The 19,288-nt window shown below is 34.6% G+C and overlaps 1 protein-coding gene across 1 annotated transcript in view; it reads right to left on the minus strand.

Annotated features, from left to right (window-relative positions):
• Positions 1-19,288, minus strand: part of C2cd6 (C2 calcium dependent domain containing 6) — a 101,556-nt gene that overhangs the window by 66,408 nt on the left and 15,860 nt on the right. Inside the window, 4 exon segments of the mRNA XM_015480974.2 lie at positions 10,958-11,104; positions 15,476-15,555; positions 17,414-17,482; positions 18,442-18,486. Coding sequence (XP_015336460.2) covers positions 10,958-11,104; positions 15,476-15,555; positions 17,414-17,482; positions 18,442-18,486 — 341 coding nt within the window.

Here is a 19,288-nt window from a genome sequence, read left to right on the forward strand (position 1 = left end):
AGTACACTTCCCACCCCCGCAACCTGGGAGCCTAAGCCTAACCCAATTCCATCTTGGGATACTGTAGTCATCGCCATAGCCTTCCCCATGCAATAGCCCCTAACTTTTTAACAACAGACAGGGCCTAGAAGCAGCTGCATTTCAGAGAAGGCATCCCAAAGGGAGTATGAGGCCAACTCTTTCAGCCCCATCTCTGTAAGACATTGCTTCCATCTTGGGGCACCTTAACTATTATCTCAAATTACCTCAGCTATTGCTGCCATTACTTTTGGATACAGTAGCATACATTGAGGGATACCAGCAGAGTCTGAAAGTCCAACATCAAGATGAGGTATAGACAATCAGCACGGATACTACAAGAATATAGGGAAGAAACTATAATATCTCAGATCCACACTGCAAGAAAGGAAGACACATAGACAACATGAAAAAACAAGGGAGGAAAGTGCCCCAAACAAACCAGGATACTATAATAACAGAACCCATGTACAGCAAAGTTGATGAGATGAAATGTCAGAGAAGGAGATCAGAAGGTTCAGAATTAAAGTGATCTGTGAATTAAAGAATGACCTTAATGAGCAAATACAGGCAATTAAGAATTGATCACTCCAACAAAGAGATAAGAGAGCAAATACAGGTAGCAAAAGATTACTTCAAGACAGAGAAAGAAATCTGAAAAAAAAAAAGTCAGAAATCCTTGAAATGAAAGATACAATAAATCAAATAAAAAACTCAATAGAAAACATAACCAACAGACTAGATCACTTGGAAGAAAGAACATCAGATAATGAAGTCAAAGTACACAATATGGAAAATAAAGTTGATCACACAGTGAAGACAGTAAGAAACCATGAATAGAACATCCAAGAATTATGGGACAGCATCAAAAGACCAAATCTAAGAGTTATTAAGATAGAGGAAGACACAGAGTTTCAAACCAAAGGAATATACAATGTCTTCAATGAGATAATATCAGAAAATTTCTCAAGCATGAAGAATGAATTGGAAAATCAAATACAAGAGGCTTACAGGACACCAAATGTACAAAACTAGAACAGATCTACATCAAGGCTCATTATAATGAAAATGCCTAGCATACAGAATAAGGATAGAATCTTAAAAGCCGCAAGAGAGAAAATCAGATCACATATAGGGGGAGACCAATTCTTATCTCAGGAGAATTTTCAACCCAGACCCTCAAAGCCAGGAGATCATGGGACAACATATACCAAGCTTTGAAAGAAAATGGATGCCAACCAAGAATCTTATATCCAGCAAAACTGAGCTTTAGATTTATTTGATGATGAAATAAAAACCTTCCATGATAAACAAAAGTTAAAAGAATTTACAACTAGAAAGCCTGCACTACATAACATCCTCAGCAAAAGATTCCAAGAGGAGAAAATGAAAAACAATGATGAAAATCAGCAGATGGAGGGATTACACTAAAGGAAAATCTGATCAGAGGAGAAACCAAGTCATGTTAAATACCAAAAATAAACAAAAATGGCTGGGAATACAAATCATGTCTCAATAATAACCCTGAATGTTAATGGCTTAAACTCACCAATCAAAAGACATACACTAGCAAACTGGATCAAAAAAAAAAAAAAAAAGACCCAACAATATGCTGCTCCCAAGAGACTCATCTCATAGGAAAATACATCCACAGACTGAAGGTGAAAGGTTGGGAAAATCATACCACTCACATGGACTGCGGAAGCAAGCAGGGGTTTCCATCCTCATATCAAATAAAGTAGACTTCAAACTAAAGTCAATCAAAAAGGATAAAGAAGGACACTACATACTCCTCAAGGGAACCATACACCAACAAGACTTAACAATTATAAATATATATACCCCAAACAATGGAGCATCTACATTCATCACACAAACTCTTCTCAAGTTCAAGAGTCAAAGAGATCATAACTCAATAAATTTGGGTGACTTTAACACACCTCTTTCATCACTAGGTAGATCTTCCAAATAAAATCTGAACAAAGAAACTTTAGAACTCAATAATATTTACAATCAATAATTTGGATTTAACTGACATATATAGGATATTTCATCCTTCAACAAGCAAATACACTTTCTTCTCAGCAGCACTTGGGTCCTTCTCTAAAATAGACCATACACTATGCCACAAAGCAAATCTTAGAAAATATAAAAAAGTAGAGATACTACCCTGAATTCTATCAGATAATAATGGAATGAGATTAGAAATCAATGATAAAATAAGAAATAAAATCCAATCCAAAACCTGGAAACTAAATAATATGCTACTGAATGAAGGATGGGTTGCAGAAGACATCAAGGAGGAGATTAAAAATTTTTAGAGGTGAATGAGAATACTGATACAATATATCGAAATCTCTGGGAAACTATGAAAGCAGTTCTAAGAGGAAAGTTCATTGCATGGAGTTCATTCCTTAAAAGAAGAAAAAGTCAACAAATAAATGATAGTACATCTCAAAGCCCTAGAAAAAGAACAAATCAACACCAAAAGCAGTAGAAGGCAGGAAGTAATTAAAATCAGAGCTGAAATCAATAAAATTGAAACAAAAGAAACAATTGAAAAAAATTGACAGAACAAAAAGTTAGTTCTTCAAAAAAATAAATAAAATTGACAGACTCTTAGCCATGCTAATAAAGAGGAGAGAGAAAACTCAAATTACTAACATACATGATGAAAAAGGAAGACACTACAGAAATACAGAAGATAATTAGAAATTATTTTGAAAACTTGTACTCCCAATAAAATATAAAATATCGAAGGCATTGACAAATTTATAGACTCATATAATTTGCCCAAATTGAATCAGGATTCAATATACACAATTTAAACAGATCAATTTCAAGTCATGTCATCAAAATCTACCAACCAAAAAAAGCCCAGGACCGGATGCATACACAGCTGAGTTCTACAAGGCCTTTAAAGAAAAACTAATTCCAATACTCTTCAATTTATTTCAGGAAATAGAAAAAGAGAGAGAACTTCCAAACTCATTCTAGGGGGTCAATATGACACTGATTCCAAAACCAGGCAAAGACACATCAAAAAAAGAGACCAATATCTCTAATGAATATAAATGCAAAAATTCTCAATAAAATTCTGGCAAATTAATTACAAAAATATATGAAAAAGATCATGCACTACAATCAAGTGGGATTCATCCCAAGGATGCAAGGTTGGTTCAACATACGAAAATTAATAAGTGTAATTCATCACATCAATAGACTTAAAGATAAGAATCATATGATCATCTCAATAGACGCAGCAAAAGCATCTGACAAAATACAGCACCCCTTCATGTTTAAAACACTAGAAAAATTAGGGAAAACAGAAACATATCTCAACATCATAAAGGCTATGCTAAGCCCCAGGCCAACATCATTCTAAATGAAGAAAATTAAAGGCATTCCCTCTAAAAACTGAAACAATCAGGGATACCCTCTTTCACCACTTCTTTTAACATAGTTCTTGAAACACTGGCCAGAACAATTAGACAGGCAAAAGAAATTAAAGAGATACACATAGGAAAAGAAGAACTCAAATTAGCACTATTTGCTGATGATATGATTCTATACCTAGAAGACTCTAAAGTTCCACCAGAAAATTTCTAGGACTAGTAAATGAGTTCAGCAAAGTAGCAGGATATAAAATCAATACCCATAAATCAAAAGCATTTCTCTGTGTTAGTGATAAATCCTCAGAAAGGAAAATGAGAAAACTACCCCATTTATAATAGCCTCAAAAAAAAACAACAAAAAAAAAAACTTAGGAATCAACTTAACAAAAGAGGTGAAAAATCTATATAATGAAAATTATAGAACCCTAAAGAAAGAAGTCAAAGAAGACCTTAGAAGATGGAAAGATCTATCTTGCTTTTGGATAGGCAGAATTAATATTATCAAAATGACCATCCTTTGAAAAGCACTATAAAGATTTAATGCAATTTCAATCAAAATCCCAATGGCGTTCCTCATAGAAATAGAAAATGCAATCAAGAAATTCATCTGGAAAAATAAGAGACCCAGAATAACCAAAACAATCCTTAGCAGGAGAGTGAAGTAGGCGGCATCACTATACCAGACCTTAAACTATACTACAGAGCAATAGTAACAAAAACAGCATGGCATTGGCACCAAAACAGACTGGTAGACCAATGGTACAGAATAGAGGACATAGAGACTAACCCCCAAATTACAATTATATTAGACAAAGGTTCTAAAAACATGCATTGGAGAAAAGATAGCCTCTTTAACAAATGGTGCTGGGGAAACTGGAAATCCGTATGAAACAAAATGAAATTTTGTTATCTCTCACCATGCACAAAACTCAACTCAAAATGAATCAAGGACCTAGGAATAAAACCAGAGAACCTGCATCTAATAGAAGAAAAAGTAGGCCCTAATTTCCATCATGTGGGATTAGGCCCCAACTTCCTTAATAAGCCTCCTTCGGCACAAGAATTAAAATCAACAATCAATAAATGGGATGGACTCAAACTAAAAAGTTTCTTCTCAGCAAAAGAAACAATCAGTGAGGTGAATAGAGAGCCTACATCTGGGAGCAAATCTTTACCCCTCACACATCAGATAGAGCACTAATCTCTAGGGTATGTAAAGAACTCAAAAAGCTAAGCACAGAAAAAAACCAAATAACCCAAATAAATAAATGGGCCAATGACCTGAACAGACACTTCTCAGAAGAGAATATACAATCAATCAACAAATATATGAAAAAATGTTCATCATCACTAGCAATTAGAGAAATGCAAATCAAAACCACTCTAAGATTTCATCTCATTCCAGTCAGAATGGCAGCTATTATGAAGACAAACAACAATAAGTGTTGGTGAGGATATGGGGAAAAGGTATACTCATATACTGCTGGTGGAACTGCAATTTGGTGCAGCCAATATGGAAAGCAGTATGGAGATTTCTTGGAAAATTGGAAATGGAACCACCATTCGACCCAGCTATCCCTCTCCTCAGTCTATACCCAAAGTACTTAAAAACTGCATACCACAGGGACACAGCCACATCAATGTTTATAGCAACACAATTCACAATAGCTAAACTGTGGAACCAACCTAGATGCCCTTCAATAGAAGAATGGATAAAAAATATATGGCATATATACATAATGGAATATTACTCAGCAATAAAAGAGAATACAACTATGGCATTTGCAGGTAAATGGATGGAATTAGAGAAGATAATGCTAAGTGAAGTTAGCCAATCCCCCAAAACCAAATGCTAAATGTTTTCTCTGATATAAGAAGGCTGATTCATAGTGGGATAGGGAGAGGAAGCATAGGAGGAATAGATGAACTCTAGATAGGGCAGAGGATTTGGAGGGGAAGGGAGGGAAGATGGGGTTAGAAATGATGGTGGAATGTGATGGATATTATTATCCAAAGTACATATATGAAGATATAAATTGGTGTGAATATATTTTGTACACAACCAGAGATATGAAAAATTGTGCTCTCTATGTATAATAAGAATTGTAATGTACTCTGCTGTCATATATAAATTTAAAAAGAAAAAAGAAAAAAATCAAGACCAAACTATATGTTGTTTGCAAGAGACACACCTTCTAGGCAAAGACAGTCACAGGCTGAAAGTGAAAGGCTGTAAATTAATATACCATGTGAATAAAGCCTGGAAGTAGGCAGAAGTATCTATTCTTATATTTGACAAACCAGACTTCAAAATAATATCAATCAGAAGAGACAAAGAAGGTCTAAAAGAGATACATAAAAGAGATACTACTCAAATTAAAGCCTTTGACAGAACTTAGTACAATAATACTGGGTGATTTCAACATACTTTTCTCACTATCAGATAGATCATTGAGATATAAACTCAGTAAAGACTCTTTGAACCTGAAAAATATTATAAATCAAATGAACTTAACAGACATCTATAGAATATTTCATCCAACAGCAGCTGAATATACTTTCTTCTCAGAGAATCATGGAACCTTCTCAAAATCAGACCATATTTTAGGCCACAAAGTAACTCTCTAAAAGTTAAAAAAAAATGATATAATTCCTTACATCTTATCAGATCATAACAGAATGAAATCAACACACACACACACACACACAAAAAAAAAAAAAAAAACCAACCCTGTAGAAACTGTATAAACAGATGGAGATTAAAAAATTTACTTCTGAATGATCAATGTGTGATAAGAAATTAGGGGAGAAATTTAAAAATTCCTATGGGATGTCAGAACCTCTGGAACACTAGGAAAGCAGTTCAAAGAGGAAATGTTATAGCTATGAATATCTACAAAGGAAAATCAGAACAAATAAACAACCTAATGATGCATCTAAAGGCCCCTGAAAAGGAACAATAAACCAATTCCAAAACCAGCAAAATGAAGGATATAATTAAAATTAGAACCAAAATTAATGAAATTGAGAATTAAAAAAAAATACAAAGAATCAATGAAACAAAGAGTTGACTCTTTCAAAAAGTAAACAACATTGATAAGCTATAGGCAAACTAACCAAAAGAAAAAGAGACAAGACCCAAATTTAAAAATTAGAGATGAAAAAAGGAGAAATCACCACAAATATAGAAATCCAGTGGATCATTAAGAACTATTCTGAAAACTTAATACTCTAATAAACTGGAAAACCTACAAGAAATGGAAACATTTCTAGACAAAAATTACCAGCAAAATTGAATTGAGAAGACATAAAAAACCTAAACAGATCACAAATAGTAATGAGATAAAAGCAAAAAAAGGTCTAACAAAGAAAAACCCTGAATTCTACCAGATCTGTGATGAAGAATTAATGCCAATGCTCCATGAAATAGAGATGGAATACTTACAAGTCCATTTTATGTAGCTAGTATCACACTCATACCAAAACCAGATAAGGAAACATCAGGAAAGAAAACTAGAGACTAATATTCCTGATGAACTTAGGTGCAGAAATACTTAATAAAATATTAGCAAATCATATTCAACAGCATATTAAGAAGACTGTACCATCATGACCAATTTGGTTTTATCCCAGAGATGAAAGAATGGTTTAACATGCAAATCAATAAGTGTAGTCCATCACACAAACAGAATTAAGGACAAAAAACACTTGGTCATCTCAATAGATTCAGAAAAAAACATGACAAAATTCAGCACCCATTCATAATAAGAACACTGAAGAAACTAGGGAACTTAGCTCAACATCATAAAGGAGATTATATATATATTATATATATATTATATATAATTATATATATAGTATATATTATATATATATACACCAAGCCAACATCATAGTAAATCAGGAAAAACTAAAAGCATTTCCTTTAAAATCCAGAATAAGACAAGGATGTCAACTCTCACTATTCCTATTTAGTACTAGAAATTCTAGTCAGAGCAATTAGGCAAGAGAAGAAAATAAAAGGAATAAAAATAGGAAAGGGCTGGGATATAGCTCAGTTGGCAGAGTGCTTGCCTTGCATGCACAAGGGCCTGGGTTCAATCCTTAGCATCACACACACACACACACGCACACACACAGGAAAAATTTTTAAAAAAAGGAAAGGAAGAAGTCAAATTATCAGTGCTTACAAATATGGTCCTATACTGAGAAGATAAAAAAATTAAAACTCCAACAAAAGACTGCTAGATCAAATAAACAAATTCAACAAAGTAGCTGATTACAAAAGTAATATACAAAAATCTCTTTTATACCAACAATGAATCTGCTGTGAAAGTAATCAGGAAAACAATCCTATTCACAATAGCCTCAAAAAATTATCTAGGAATAAATCTAACAAAGGAGATGAAAGACTGTAAAGAAAACTATAGAACATTGAAGGAAGAAATTGTAGAAGACACACAAAGATGAAAAGACCTCCCATATTCATGAATAGGCAGAATTAAAATGTTAATGTAGCCATACTACCAAAGCAATATAGAGATTCAATGCAATCCCCATCAAAATATCAATAACATTCTTCACATAACTAGAAAACAGTTCTAATATTCATTTAGAAAAATAAAAGATCCAGAATAGTTTAAGCAATTCTAAGCCAAAAAAGTAATGCTGGTGGCATCACAATATCTGACTTCAAATTATACTAAAGAGTTATAGTAACAAAAACTGCATGTCACTGACATAAAAACAGACACATAGACCAAAAAAAGGTACAGAATAGGAGACACTAGACAAATCCACACAGATACAGTCATCTGATCCTTGATAAAGGCACCAAAAACACACTGCAGAAGACAGCCTTTTAAACAAATGGAGCTGGGAAAAGTGGTTATCCATATGAAGAACAATGAGACTACACCTTTTCTCTCACCCTGCCCCAACATCAACTAAATACATATTAAAGACCTAGGAATCAGAACAGAAACTATGCAATTGCTAGGAAAAAAAAATATATATATATGGTCAATACTTTAGCATATAGACACAGGCAACAACTTTTAACAGGACTACTAATGCTCCTGAAATAATACCAAGAGTTATTAATAAATGGAATGGCATCAAATTTAAAAAGTTTCTGCACAGCAAAGGAAACAATTAAGAATGTGAAGAGAAAACCTACATAATGGAGAAATCTTTGCTAGCTGTTCTTCTTATAGAGGATTAGTATCTAGACTATATAAAGTCAAAAAACTCAACACCAAATAAAAACAATAATGCACTTAATAAGTGGGCAAATGAATTAAAAGACACTCCTTTAAAAAGATACAGAAATGAACAACAATGATATGTGTGTGAGTTTCTCAACATCATTAGCAATTAGGGGAATACAAATCAAAACTACTCTGAGATTTCATCTCACAGCAGTTAAAATGGAAGCCATCAAAAATACAAACAATACTAAATGCTGGAGAGGATGTAGAGAAAAGGGAACACATTTACACTGTTGGTGAGATTGTAAATTTAAAAAAAAAATACAACCCCTATGGAAATCAGTATGGAGGTTCCTCTAAAAACTAGGAATGGAACCACATAAGACCCAACTATCCCACTTATCAATTCATCATAAAGAATTAAAGTCATCATACTACAGTGATACATGTATGCCATTCATGCAGCACAACTCACAATAGCCAAACCATGGAACCAGTTCTTTACCTTTTTGGTCACAACAAATGCCTTGAAAAATAAATGGCACCAAATTGTGGGCTCAACATCTCTGGGCTTGCTTTCTGTATGGAATCTTGGATCTGCAACCCCTCACTACCTCTACAACTCATTGATTTTAAGGGAGAAAGGTACTGGGATTTAACTCAGGAGTGCTTTGTCACTGAGCTATATCCCTAACACATTTTATTTTTTTTATTTTAAGACAGGGTCTTATTAAGTTGCTTAGGGTCTTACTAAATTTCAGAGACTCTCCTTGAACCTGTAATCTTCCTGCCTCAACCTCCCAAGTCTCTGGGATTGCAGGTGTGCACCACCACACCTGGCCCTCATTGAGGCTTTCGAACAAAATTGAAAAACATTTTTTATCTAGCTTCTTTAAATATCATGACTTGGTTGTCTTTCCTCCTCCTAAATCCAGTTCTGTCACTAGGAGTAAGAGTAAAGCAGAAAAAGATTAATCATCAGAGGAACTAAAGACCAGCTACAAATCATTTCAGTCTTAATCTTAATTGCATTACAGTGATCTGGGAATTTCCTGTACTCTTTGCCTAACTGGCTATCAGATGCAAATAAATACTTTCTCTGTAATAATATGTAGTTAAGAGCCTCAAATTAGTTCTAAAAATTTTCAAATACAGTACCTGTATCCAGTAGCACAACTAGGCATACAAGAATGTAAAATCTGCCAGGAGCAGTGGCACATACCTATAATCTCAGAGGCTCAAGAGGCTGAGGCAGGAGGATTGTAAGTACAAGGCCAGCCTCAGCAACTTGGCAAGGTGCTAAGCAACTTAGCAAGAACCTATGTCAAAATAAAAATAACAAAAAAAGGCTGGGGATGTGTCTCAGTGATTAAGCAGCATTGGGTGCCAAAAATAAAAAATAAAAAGACTGAAAACTAATATAAAAACCAACATTTGGAACATATTTATAAGAGATTCAGATAATGGAGTCATTAGATCTTAACATTAAAACAGCAATAATTCCTGTACTTTGAGTGCTCTCCCCCTACCCAAATTAATATGTTGAAGCCCTAATCCCCTAGGTAATGATATTTGGGACGTAATTTCTTTCTGAGTGAAATTAGTGTCCATATAAGAAGAGACATAAGAGAAATCATATACCCCCCCCCCCTTTCCACTCTGTGATGGTACAGCAAGAAGGTGATTTGCAAATGAGGAACAGGGCCCTCAGCAGGAATCAAATCAGTCAGCACCTTGATTCTGGACTTCCTAACTTCCAGGACTATGAAAAATAAGTGTATAAAGTTTTAGCCACCTCCTCTCTGGTATTTTTTTTTAATAGTGGTCTGAGCTGACCAACACAACTAATATGTTTAAGGTGTTAGAAGACAAGGCTAGGGGTTTGGGAAGATAAATAGAAAGTATACAAATACATGGACATTCCATAAAAAGAAAGTAACTGAAATAAAGAATTCAACTGGTTTAACAGCAGGTTAGAAACAAAGAAGAACCACTGAACTAGAATGTAAATCAGAAGAAAATATCTAGACTGAAGCATAGAGAAGAAAAAGGATAAGAAATACACAAAAGAACAAGAGGCTACGGAAAACATTTTTGATTGAAGACAGAAATAATAAGCTTTCTTCCTCATAAGTGAATTTTCAACTCTTTTCTTGCTATAAACTGACTTTTTTGTTGTTGTTGTTTTTAAACAAAACACCTGAATTGGATAATCCATGAACCCATGAAATAACACAGTCAATGTGGCTGGACTTATACCAAGCCCATGTCTCAAAGGAAGAAATTAACCTATGACATAAATAATAAATAAATGAAAACTTTTGTGTTTTTTACCTTTCCCGGGGTTGTTGCTCAAGTTTTTCAAGCCGCAAAACAGGTGTCTGGTTTGTCTCCTTCGAAGTAGTTGGAGTCCCAACAGTAACATTCAGGTCTGGGGATAAAAATGCTGGATATTCTACTGGTCGTGGTGTAATAACATTTCTGAAAAATGGTAATAAAGTTAAATATTGATATATATCAAAGTGCACTTCTAAAACCAGTGGTAGCTATTACTTCTGAAACCTTCTGTCTTTTATTCAGCTTGCCTATCTACCTTAAGCCATCAGAGTAGAGAGTTAAGAAAGAAGAAAATAATCAGGAATTATTGCTGAGAAAAGTGCTAACTTCACTCTGCTTTCTACTAAGATCATGAGCAGCAAGGGGGAAAAGAGAGACCTGAAGAAAGAAAAATAGAAAATATCTGAGCCCAGATCTCTCTCCCAATATTTACAGCTGAATCTGTCTCCCAAGTATCTCAATCTTTAAATCTATTAATTCTATGGAATATATTGTGTGTCAGACACTGTGTTCATAGACTCCATATAAAATATTACCTCAGTTTTCATAGTAAATGCATCTAATGAGATGAAAATCATTAGATCCTACTTTACATATAAAAAGCTAGGTTTTTGGGCTGGGGATGTGGCTCAAGCAGTAACACGCTCGCCTGGCATGCGTGCGGCCCAGGTTCGATCCTCAGCACCACATACAAACAAAGATGCTGTGTCCGCCGAAAACTAAAAAAAAAAAAAAATATTAAAAAAAATTCTCTCTCTCTCTCTCTCTTTAAAAAAAAAAAAAAAACTAGGTTTAAAGAGGTTAAGCAACTACCCCCAAAGTCTTGTAGCTGAGAAATGACAAAGCAAACATCTGAACACAGCTTCTTTGACAATAAAACTCATGTTCTTAAACTGTATTATGCATAGTGGTACGCACCTTAAACTCAGTATGTCTAAAACAGAGCTCACCATTTTTCCCCTTCTTTAAATATATTATTGCCTCAGAATTCTCTGGTTCAGGAAATAATAGCACCACATCAATCACCTACAAGTGCAGTAATTCCTTTGTTTGCTTGCTGATGCAGAGGAATGAGGAGCCCAAAGTGGCTAGATAGCAGTATTCACATCCAGTTCTGTGGAAGTCATTATGTCTACTTGTCCCCTTAGAACTAAGACTTCTAGGTCAGTGGAGGATAAGGTTACATGAAACAGAGCAAGAATTTTGCTAGAGGATCCCTATGGGTAACACTGAGTAGCATAACTTCCATTTCCACACCTTTATGCATGAACCCATGCATGAATCTTGATATGGGAGAAAAAACAATATATATCAGTCACTGATTCAGAGTACAAACAACCTTCTAAAGAACCTTGCCCCAGACTTAAAAGTGCCACCCAGCTGGTACTGTAACTGAATCTTCAAAAGGCTATTCCATTGTTAATCCAGATGCTTCAGTATGGCAATAAGACCAACAAATTTAATGATCATGGAAACAAAGCTGCATTTTGTTTGCTATGAAGTGAGTTCCTTGATTAGAACAATGCTGTGTGGAATACCATGATCATGGAAAAGGCATCTTTCAAGTTCATAAACTGTAGTTTTGTCAGAAGCACTGCATGTAGGGAAGAAAAATATGTAACTACTGTAAGATTGGGCCCGGTCACATAATATCATTTCCGTTTGATGATGAAGTATCACTGTGCACTGCCAACTTTATGGCTTAGTGGGTCAGACAACCAAGTTAATGACAGCAGCCCAGTTTGCATGGTAACTTGGTAGCCTATGATTAAACATTCAGTCTCTACTAAGTGGAACTCTTTCTGAAAAGTAGAGTAGCTATCTGCAGGTGGTGACAGGGCTTTGTTCCAAAATTCTAAGGGTCTGTTCCATGATTCATCCATAGAGGCTTGCTAAAATCTCCAAACATACTGTCTCCATCTGTCACTGACATGTATTATGCCACTAGATCTGTTGTATCATATGGGTCCAAGTGGCAGAGCAACTGGCAAAGCAGCTTGCAACTGTTGCAGAGCCTTCTCTTGTTCTGGGTTCCATGCAAAACTACCAGCTTTGGGGGTCACTCAGTAAATAGGCCATACTAACACACCCAAATGAGGAACAGGGTACCTTCAAATCCAAATTAGCCCACTAGGTATTGTGTCTCTTTTTTGGTTGTAGGGGGGACCAAATGCAACAATCTCCTTAGAAGGGATATCTCAACATGCCCAATATCACTGGCCCTTAGAAATTCCACTGAGGTAGAAAGCTCCTGAATTTCTGCATATTTATTTCCTACTCTCTGATGTGAAAATGTCTCATTGATAAACCTAGGATAGTTGCTACTTCTTATTCACTAGTCCAATCAGCAAAATTTTACCAATGCAATAGGCCAGTATGAGATTTTACAGAAGGAAAACGTGATCAAGATCCCGGGAAACTAAATTATGACCTAGGGCTGAGAGCTGATATACCTCTGAGGCAGGAGAAGGAAAGTGTAGCGCTCTTCTTGCCAGCTAAATGCAAACTGATTCTGATAGTCTTTATTAGCAAGTAAGGAAGAAGAAGCATTGACTGGATCTATAGCTGTATACCAGATACCACCAGATGGGTTAATTTACTCCAAAACTAGTGCCACAGCTGCAACTGGACTCATCACCTAGTTAATATCACAATAATCCTCTGTCAGTCTCTAAGCCATATGTCTCTGCACAGACCAAATATTCAATAAATAAAGGATCAATTACCTAGGTAACTTGCCCAAAGTCATATAGCTAGTACTGGAACCCAACTAGTCTGGCTCTTGTGCCTGAATTCTTTTTTTTTTAATACTGGAGATTGAACCTAGGGGTGCTTAAGCACAAAGCCACATCCTTGCCCTCTTTTCATATTTTATTTATATATAGGTTTCACTTAGTTACTTAGGGCCTTGCTTCGTTGCTGAGGCAGTCTTTGAACTCATGATCCTCTTGCCTCAAACTTTCAAGCTGCTGGGATTACAGGCATACACCATCCAGTGTAGATCCTGCTTTTTTTTTTTTTTTTTTTTTTGGTACTGGGAATTGAACTCAGAGCCACTCAACCACTGAGCTACATCCCTAGCCCTATTTTGTATTCTATTTAGAGAAGAGACAGAGTCTCACTGAGTTGCTTAGTGCCTCGCTAAGTTGCTGAGGCTGGCTTTGAACTCATAATCCTCCTGTCTCAGCCTTCTGAGCCACTAGGATTACACAGGCACCACCACACCTGATCCTGAATTCTTAATAGCTATACCTTGCCTATGCCTACTCCTCTCTCTCACATTATTCCCCTCCTTGCTCCTGTGCTGCTCTTAGCTACTCACAGCTAACTACTCACTATCCACTCACAACTAGCTACTGCAATACAGCATAGCCTTATATATGTGCCCTCTTTGGAGAATGTGTTCCCACACCCCTCTGAAATCAGCTCAATGTATCTTTTTTTTCCAAAATCTTACCTCAAACATTTCCTTTTTTGTAGCCTTACTTGATAATACTGTCTTCCCCAACTCCTCAGAGAATTAAAAGCTTATTAACTGTCCTATGGTTCTTTATGTTTAGCTCTGGAAGGGGTCTAGAAGGGTTCTTATCCTATCTGCATTATAATGCTAGTTATCATTAATTTTTTGCATATTATCTTTTCATTAAACCATGAGATTGAGGTCAGCAACCAGATCTCATTTATCTTTGTAGTTTCAGTGCCTGGGGGATATAGCAGACATTCAGTAAATTCTTACTTAATCAATAAACAGAGGGGAAAATGTCAATATATAAAGGAAACAATACAACAACTTTATTATTTTCACAAATCACAATACCAAATAGGTGATGTATATTTTTAATACCCAGTATTGGTGTGACTAGGGAAAATAGGCATTTAGAAAACAATTTTGCATTCTATATTGAGTTCCCTCAATACTATTTCAGATTTTTTTCCACTTCTTATTCTTTAACACTAAAGATTAAATCTCTTTCTTGGGTGCTCATTTTTCTTCAATTTATTTTTATTGTTGAAATTTCAAGATAGATCAGCATATTATATTTTAAATTACTTTTATTTTGCTATTGATGGTTTTTACCATGTCTTGTTACTGTTGATTTGGAAGTAACAATTGGAGTGTTGTGGAGGTGGAAGTAACATTACTATACTGCAGAACAGAAAACTGACAACTACCTGACACCCTGATCTTAAAAGTCCCTGACCTCTATTCCCAGAAAGGAGTCTCTCACTGGACAACTTTCTCCTTAAGCCTCTCCTGCTCCTCCTTCAGGCATGAAGGAGGCTCTTTCTCTTTCTTGACTCCACATCTTCTCATCTCCTTTCTCCAAGACTACACCCAGAAATTCATATATTTTCCCACCTTATTAAACAAAACAAGTCAGTATTTTCTTTACCTTGGATTCTAGCCCATCCTGGTCATGTCCTCAAGGCTTTTTAAGATAACTAAATTGCTCTGTCAAATTTTACTAAAATTGTACATGATCTGACCATATTAACGAGACTTAAAACACTTACATTAGGGGATCTGTTCTTTCTGGAGGTGGTGCAATATTCATAAACATAGATGGTTCAACAATTTTTTGAAGAGGTTTTAACTGAAGAAAAATGTAATTATATTTTAACACTATTTAATTACAACTTATCCTATTATTATTAATCCCTCATGACGATGAGAGAGTACTTAAGTGACAATATAAGAAGAAAAGGCATGAAGAAAAGAATGAACTTTTGGGGGTATTAAATATTTACAAGCTTTTTTATAACTTTAATCTTATTCAATCCATTTAATAAATCAATGAGGTAGGTAGTAACTGCCTATTTTACAGATGATACCAGAGATCAGTAATTTGTTTAAAATTAAACAATAAGCATGAGAGCCAGGATGTGAACATAGCCTTTTCTCTCCTTGAGTATGGTATTCTTTTTACTGTATCATGATAGATAAGGATAACTAAATAGTTCATAGGCATAAAATCAGCTGAATTTTTATGATACAACCCATTCTTTTCAATATGTATATCTTTGTTCCTTGTTTCAGTAAATTCCACATATATAAAACAATACCTGCTCAGTTTTATATGAAAAGTATCTATCTCCTTAAGCATTGCTGTGTTTACATGATATGCTTTTATCTGGACTCAAAACCTACTTCTGAAATTCATGCTCATAAACTATGACTATCATCAAAAGGTCTGAACAATTACGGGTTCCTAGATAGCCTAACTTATCATAAGAAAACAGAAAGAAAAACAAAATAGAAAAGAAAACCTGTTCCTTGAAGCTTTCACCTGTATATTATTTACTTCTTCAAAATACATTAAAGATAATTGTGATATACCATAGGCAAAATTTTAAAATATATAGATTTCTCAGTTAACATTGCAATATGCTTAGTCAATAAGGCTGATGTTCCCACTTTCAATTACTAATTTTAAAACACTCAACACTTTAAAAAATATTGAAATATAGGGATCATTTCCCCTATTTAATAGCAGCACTAATGGGACTGGATTTTTAAATGTCCCAAAACTGTGATAATACTCAAAGATATCAAGAGTTCTTTTAAACAGTGGGTAAGAGTATATATTAGTATAACTTTTCTAGAACAAATTCTTAACAAGGCCATTGTTTTGAACAATAATTTTCTTTCTAAGGAATCTAGCCTAAGGATGTAAAGAAAAGAATACAGGTTAGTACACAAATATTTATATATGGTAGTGAATTTGAACAGGCAAGAAGCTATCTTCTCTCAGTATATTACTCTCTTGATGAATTGAAAAAGTTCAAACAACAACAGAAACAATCATGGTTGTTTTTTCAATTGAAAACAACCATGGAGGAAAAATCAAAGTAGAAAACATTATCTGAATAACATTATTTTAATAACTCCACTTTTAATATTTTTAAGTGTAAAAATCCACACTCATTTCTTGAATACTTAAAATACGTTCATTTTCAATTTTAATTCATAAACTTGTTGTAGGTATAACACAAAAGCAAGTTTTGTAATAAAGTTTCTGACATGAAAGATACATTTAAAAATGTATAAGGAAATAATGGTAAAGTCTCTTGTTTTTAGGCAGAAGAAAAGTCTATATACCTCAAGGGCAGAAAGTAGAGCAGCATTCTTTCAAAAACATTTATTTTGGTACCAGGGTTTGAATCCAAAGGCACTTACTTACTAAACCATATTCCCCAGGACTTTTTTATTTTTTATTTAGACACAGGGTCTCACTAAGTTGCTTAGAGCCTCTCTCTAAGTTGCTGAGGCTGGCAGCAAAACTGAGATCCTCCTGTCTCAGTCCTCCCAAGCTGCTGGGATTACAGGCATGAACCACCATAAATTCTTCAAAATTAGTATTTAACAAACTGGAAAAAAACAGAGGCTCAAAAGAAAATGATTTGAATGAAGAGCCAAAATAGAATCTAAGTTTTTAAAAGAGGGGAACTAACCTGATGTGAAAATCCATAACCAAAATTTCCATAGGAGAACATAAATTCCACCTCCAACCTGCAGATAAACTAAAAATGGCAACTGTATTTTATTGTTTGATCAGAATGGTATTTCATTAGAAAGGTGATAGCAAGTGATAGTTTTACTTCACAAATGTATAAGTTACAAAAGCCCAAGTATGAATCTCCTGATTTTAAGAAATAAATATTTACACAAGGAGTACCTATAGAAAATCTATTCATTTCCTGAAATGTTAAAATCTTTCATGTTAGAGTTAAATATTTTTGTATGATTAAAGTATGGAAAATATCAACTCAAAATTGTTAATAGGCAAAGACACTGGCATAAATACATGTTCATATACATATATGTACATTATTTACTCACATTCCTCACACCTCCACTCCCAATTTCAGATAAAATTTTGATTTATATAAGTGATCTCACCCCTGTCAATCCCAGGTTGCTTATGTGTGAAATGAAGAAGGATGTCAAAGGAGATAACCTTGTGTTCCTTGCCCCTGTTTTGGCCTTGAGACAGAAGTCTCTTGGAATAGAAGAGCAAATAATCAAGTTAATTAATTTTAAGAACTTAATTACAAATAAAGCACTGAGAATATCTCTTCAGAAACTCCCCAAGGAGAAACATAATCCTCCCTCAGTGCAGCGGAGGTTGTTCCTGAGGCTCTGTGGTCCAAGCAGCAGTCAGAGCCATTCTATTCTCTCACATGAGGATTTCTAATTTTCTCCTTCACAACTTAACAGTAAGAGAGCAGCTTTTAAAAGGGGCGCGGGAGGTGTGAGAATTTTGTGAGCAAATATTTGTACTTTATATTTAATTACATTTTTACTAATTTTACACATAAGTAACTGTTAGTTAAATGTAATTTACTAATTCAAGTAACTGTTAGGGTAATAAAAAAACAAAAAGATGTAGAATACAAACAATATCAGAATAAAGTTCTATAAACTGCTAAGAGAATATTCCATGCACACAAAACTTAGAAAGTTTTAGTAAAGTTCTTACTGTGTTTTTATTCAATAACTGTAATTCTTCAGTAAAGCACCCTTTCTAGAAAAAATAAAATAAAATTCTTCAATGTAGAATTACTCATCTATGTTTTCCCATATATTATCTAAAACATATTATAGCAAGAAAGAATCAGGTAATGATTTTTCAAATGCACATATGAAGCTAATAGCTAAAATACAAATAAAATGAATGTTCAAAAGAAGAAAAGAATTCTGAGTACAAGTAACAGAAATGTTAATATTTGCATTTATATTTTAGACAAAAATGTTTTTGCTAGTTAATAGTTCACCATTTTGCAAATCTTAGAGCAACTGCTATGCCTATATTCTTTGTGAGGGGGCATTCCTTATACATAAATCTACATGATGATCTGATTCTTGACAGGACTGAATACCTTGCTTCTCCCCCCGGAACTGCTGTGCTCTTGTAAACCAGATAAATCTTGGTATGTTGGTCACCATCTGTACTCATCTCTAATGTCCTGAATTAGACCACTATTGTGAATGAGCCATGTCATTAACAGACCAAACAAATTCATGTCTTTCCAAAATAAATTCATAAACTACATCACGGTGGTGATTTTCCTGGGCAAGGCTCATCACAAGTGACCAGGTGATGTGATCAGGTGCTACAGGGTTCAGTCTAAGGGTGTTCCTTCTTTTGTGAGTCTTAAGTGAGGGATTGCTTCATTCACTGGTCTAGTATGTTCAATAAGCTCAGGGGCCTGGTTTTTCCATATGAGTTTGATATATTCATGCATCCCTGTGCTTCTGGTTAATTTGATAAGTTCACAGGTGGTCATTTGTATTAGCATGGTTAATTTATTTATCCATTTGTACCA

This window comes from Marmota marmota, unplaced genomic scaffold, assembly GCF_001458135.2.
Source record: "Marmota marmota marmota unplaced genomic scaffold, marMar, whole genome shotgun sequence".
Classification (NCBI taxonomy): Eukaryota; Metazoa; Chordata; class Mammalia; order Rodentia; family Sciuridae; genus Marmota; species Marmota marmota.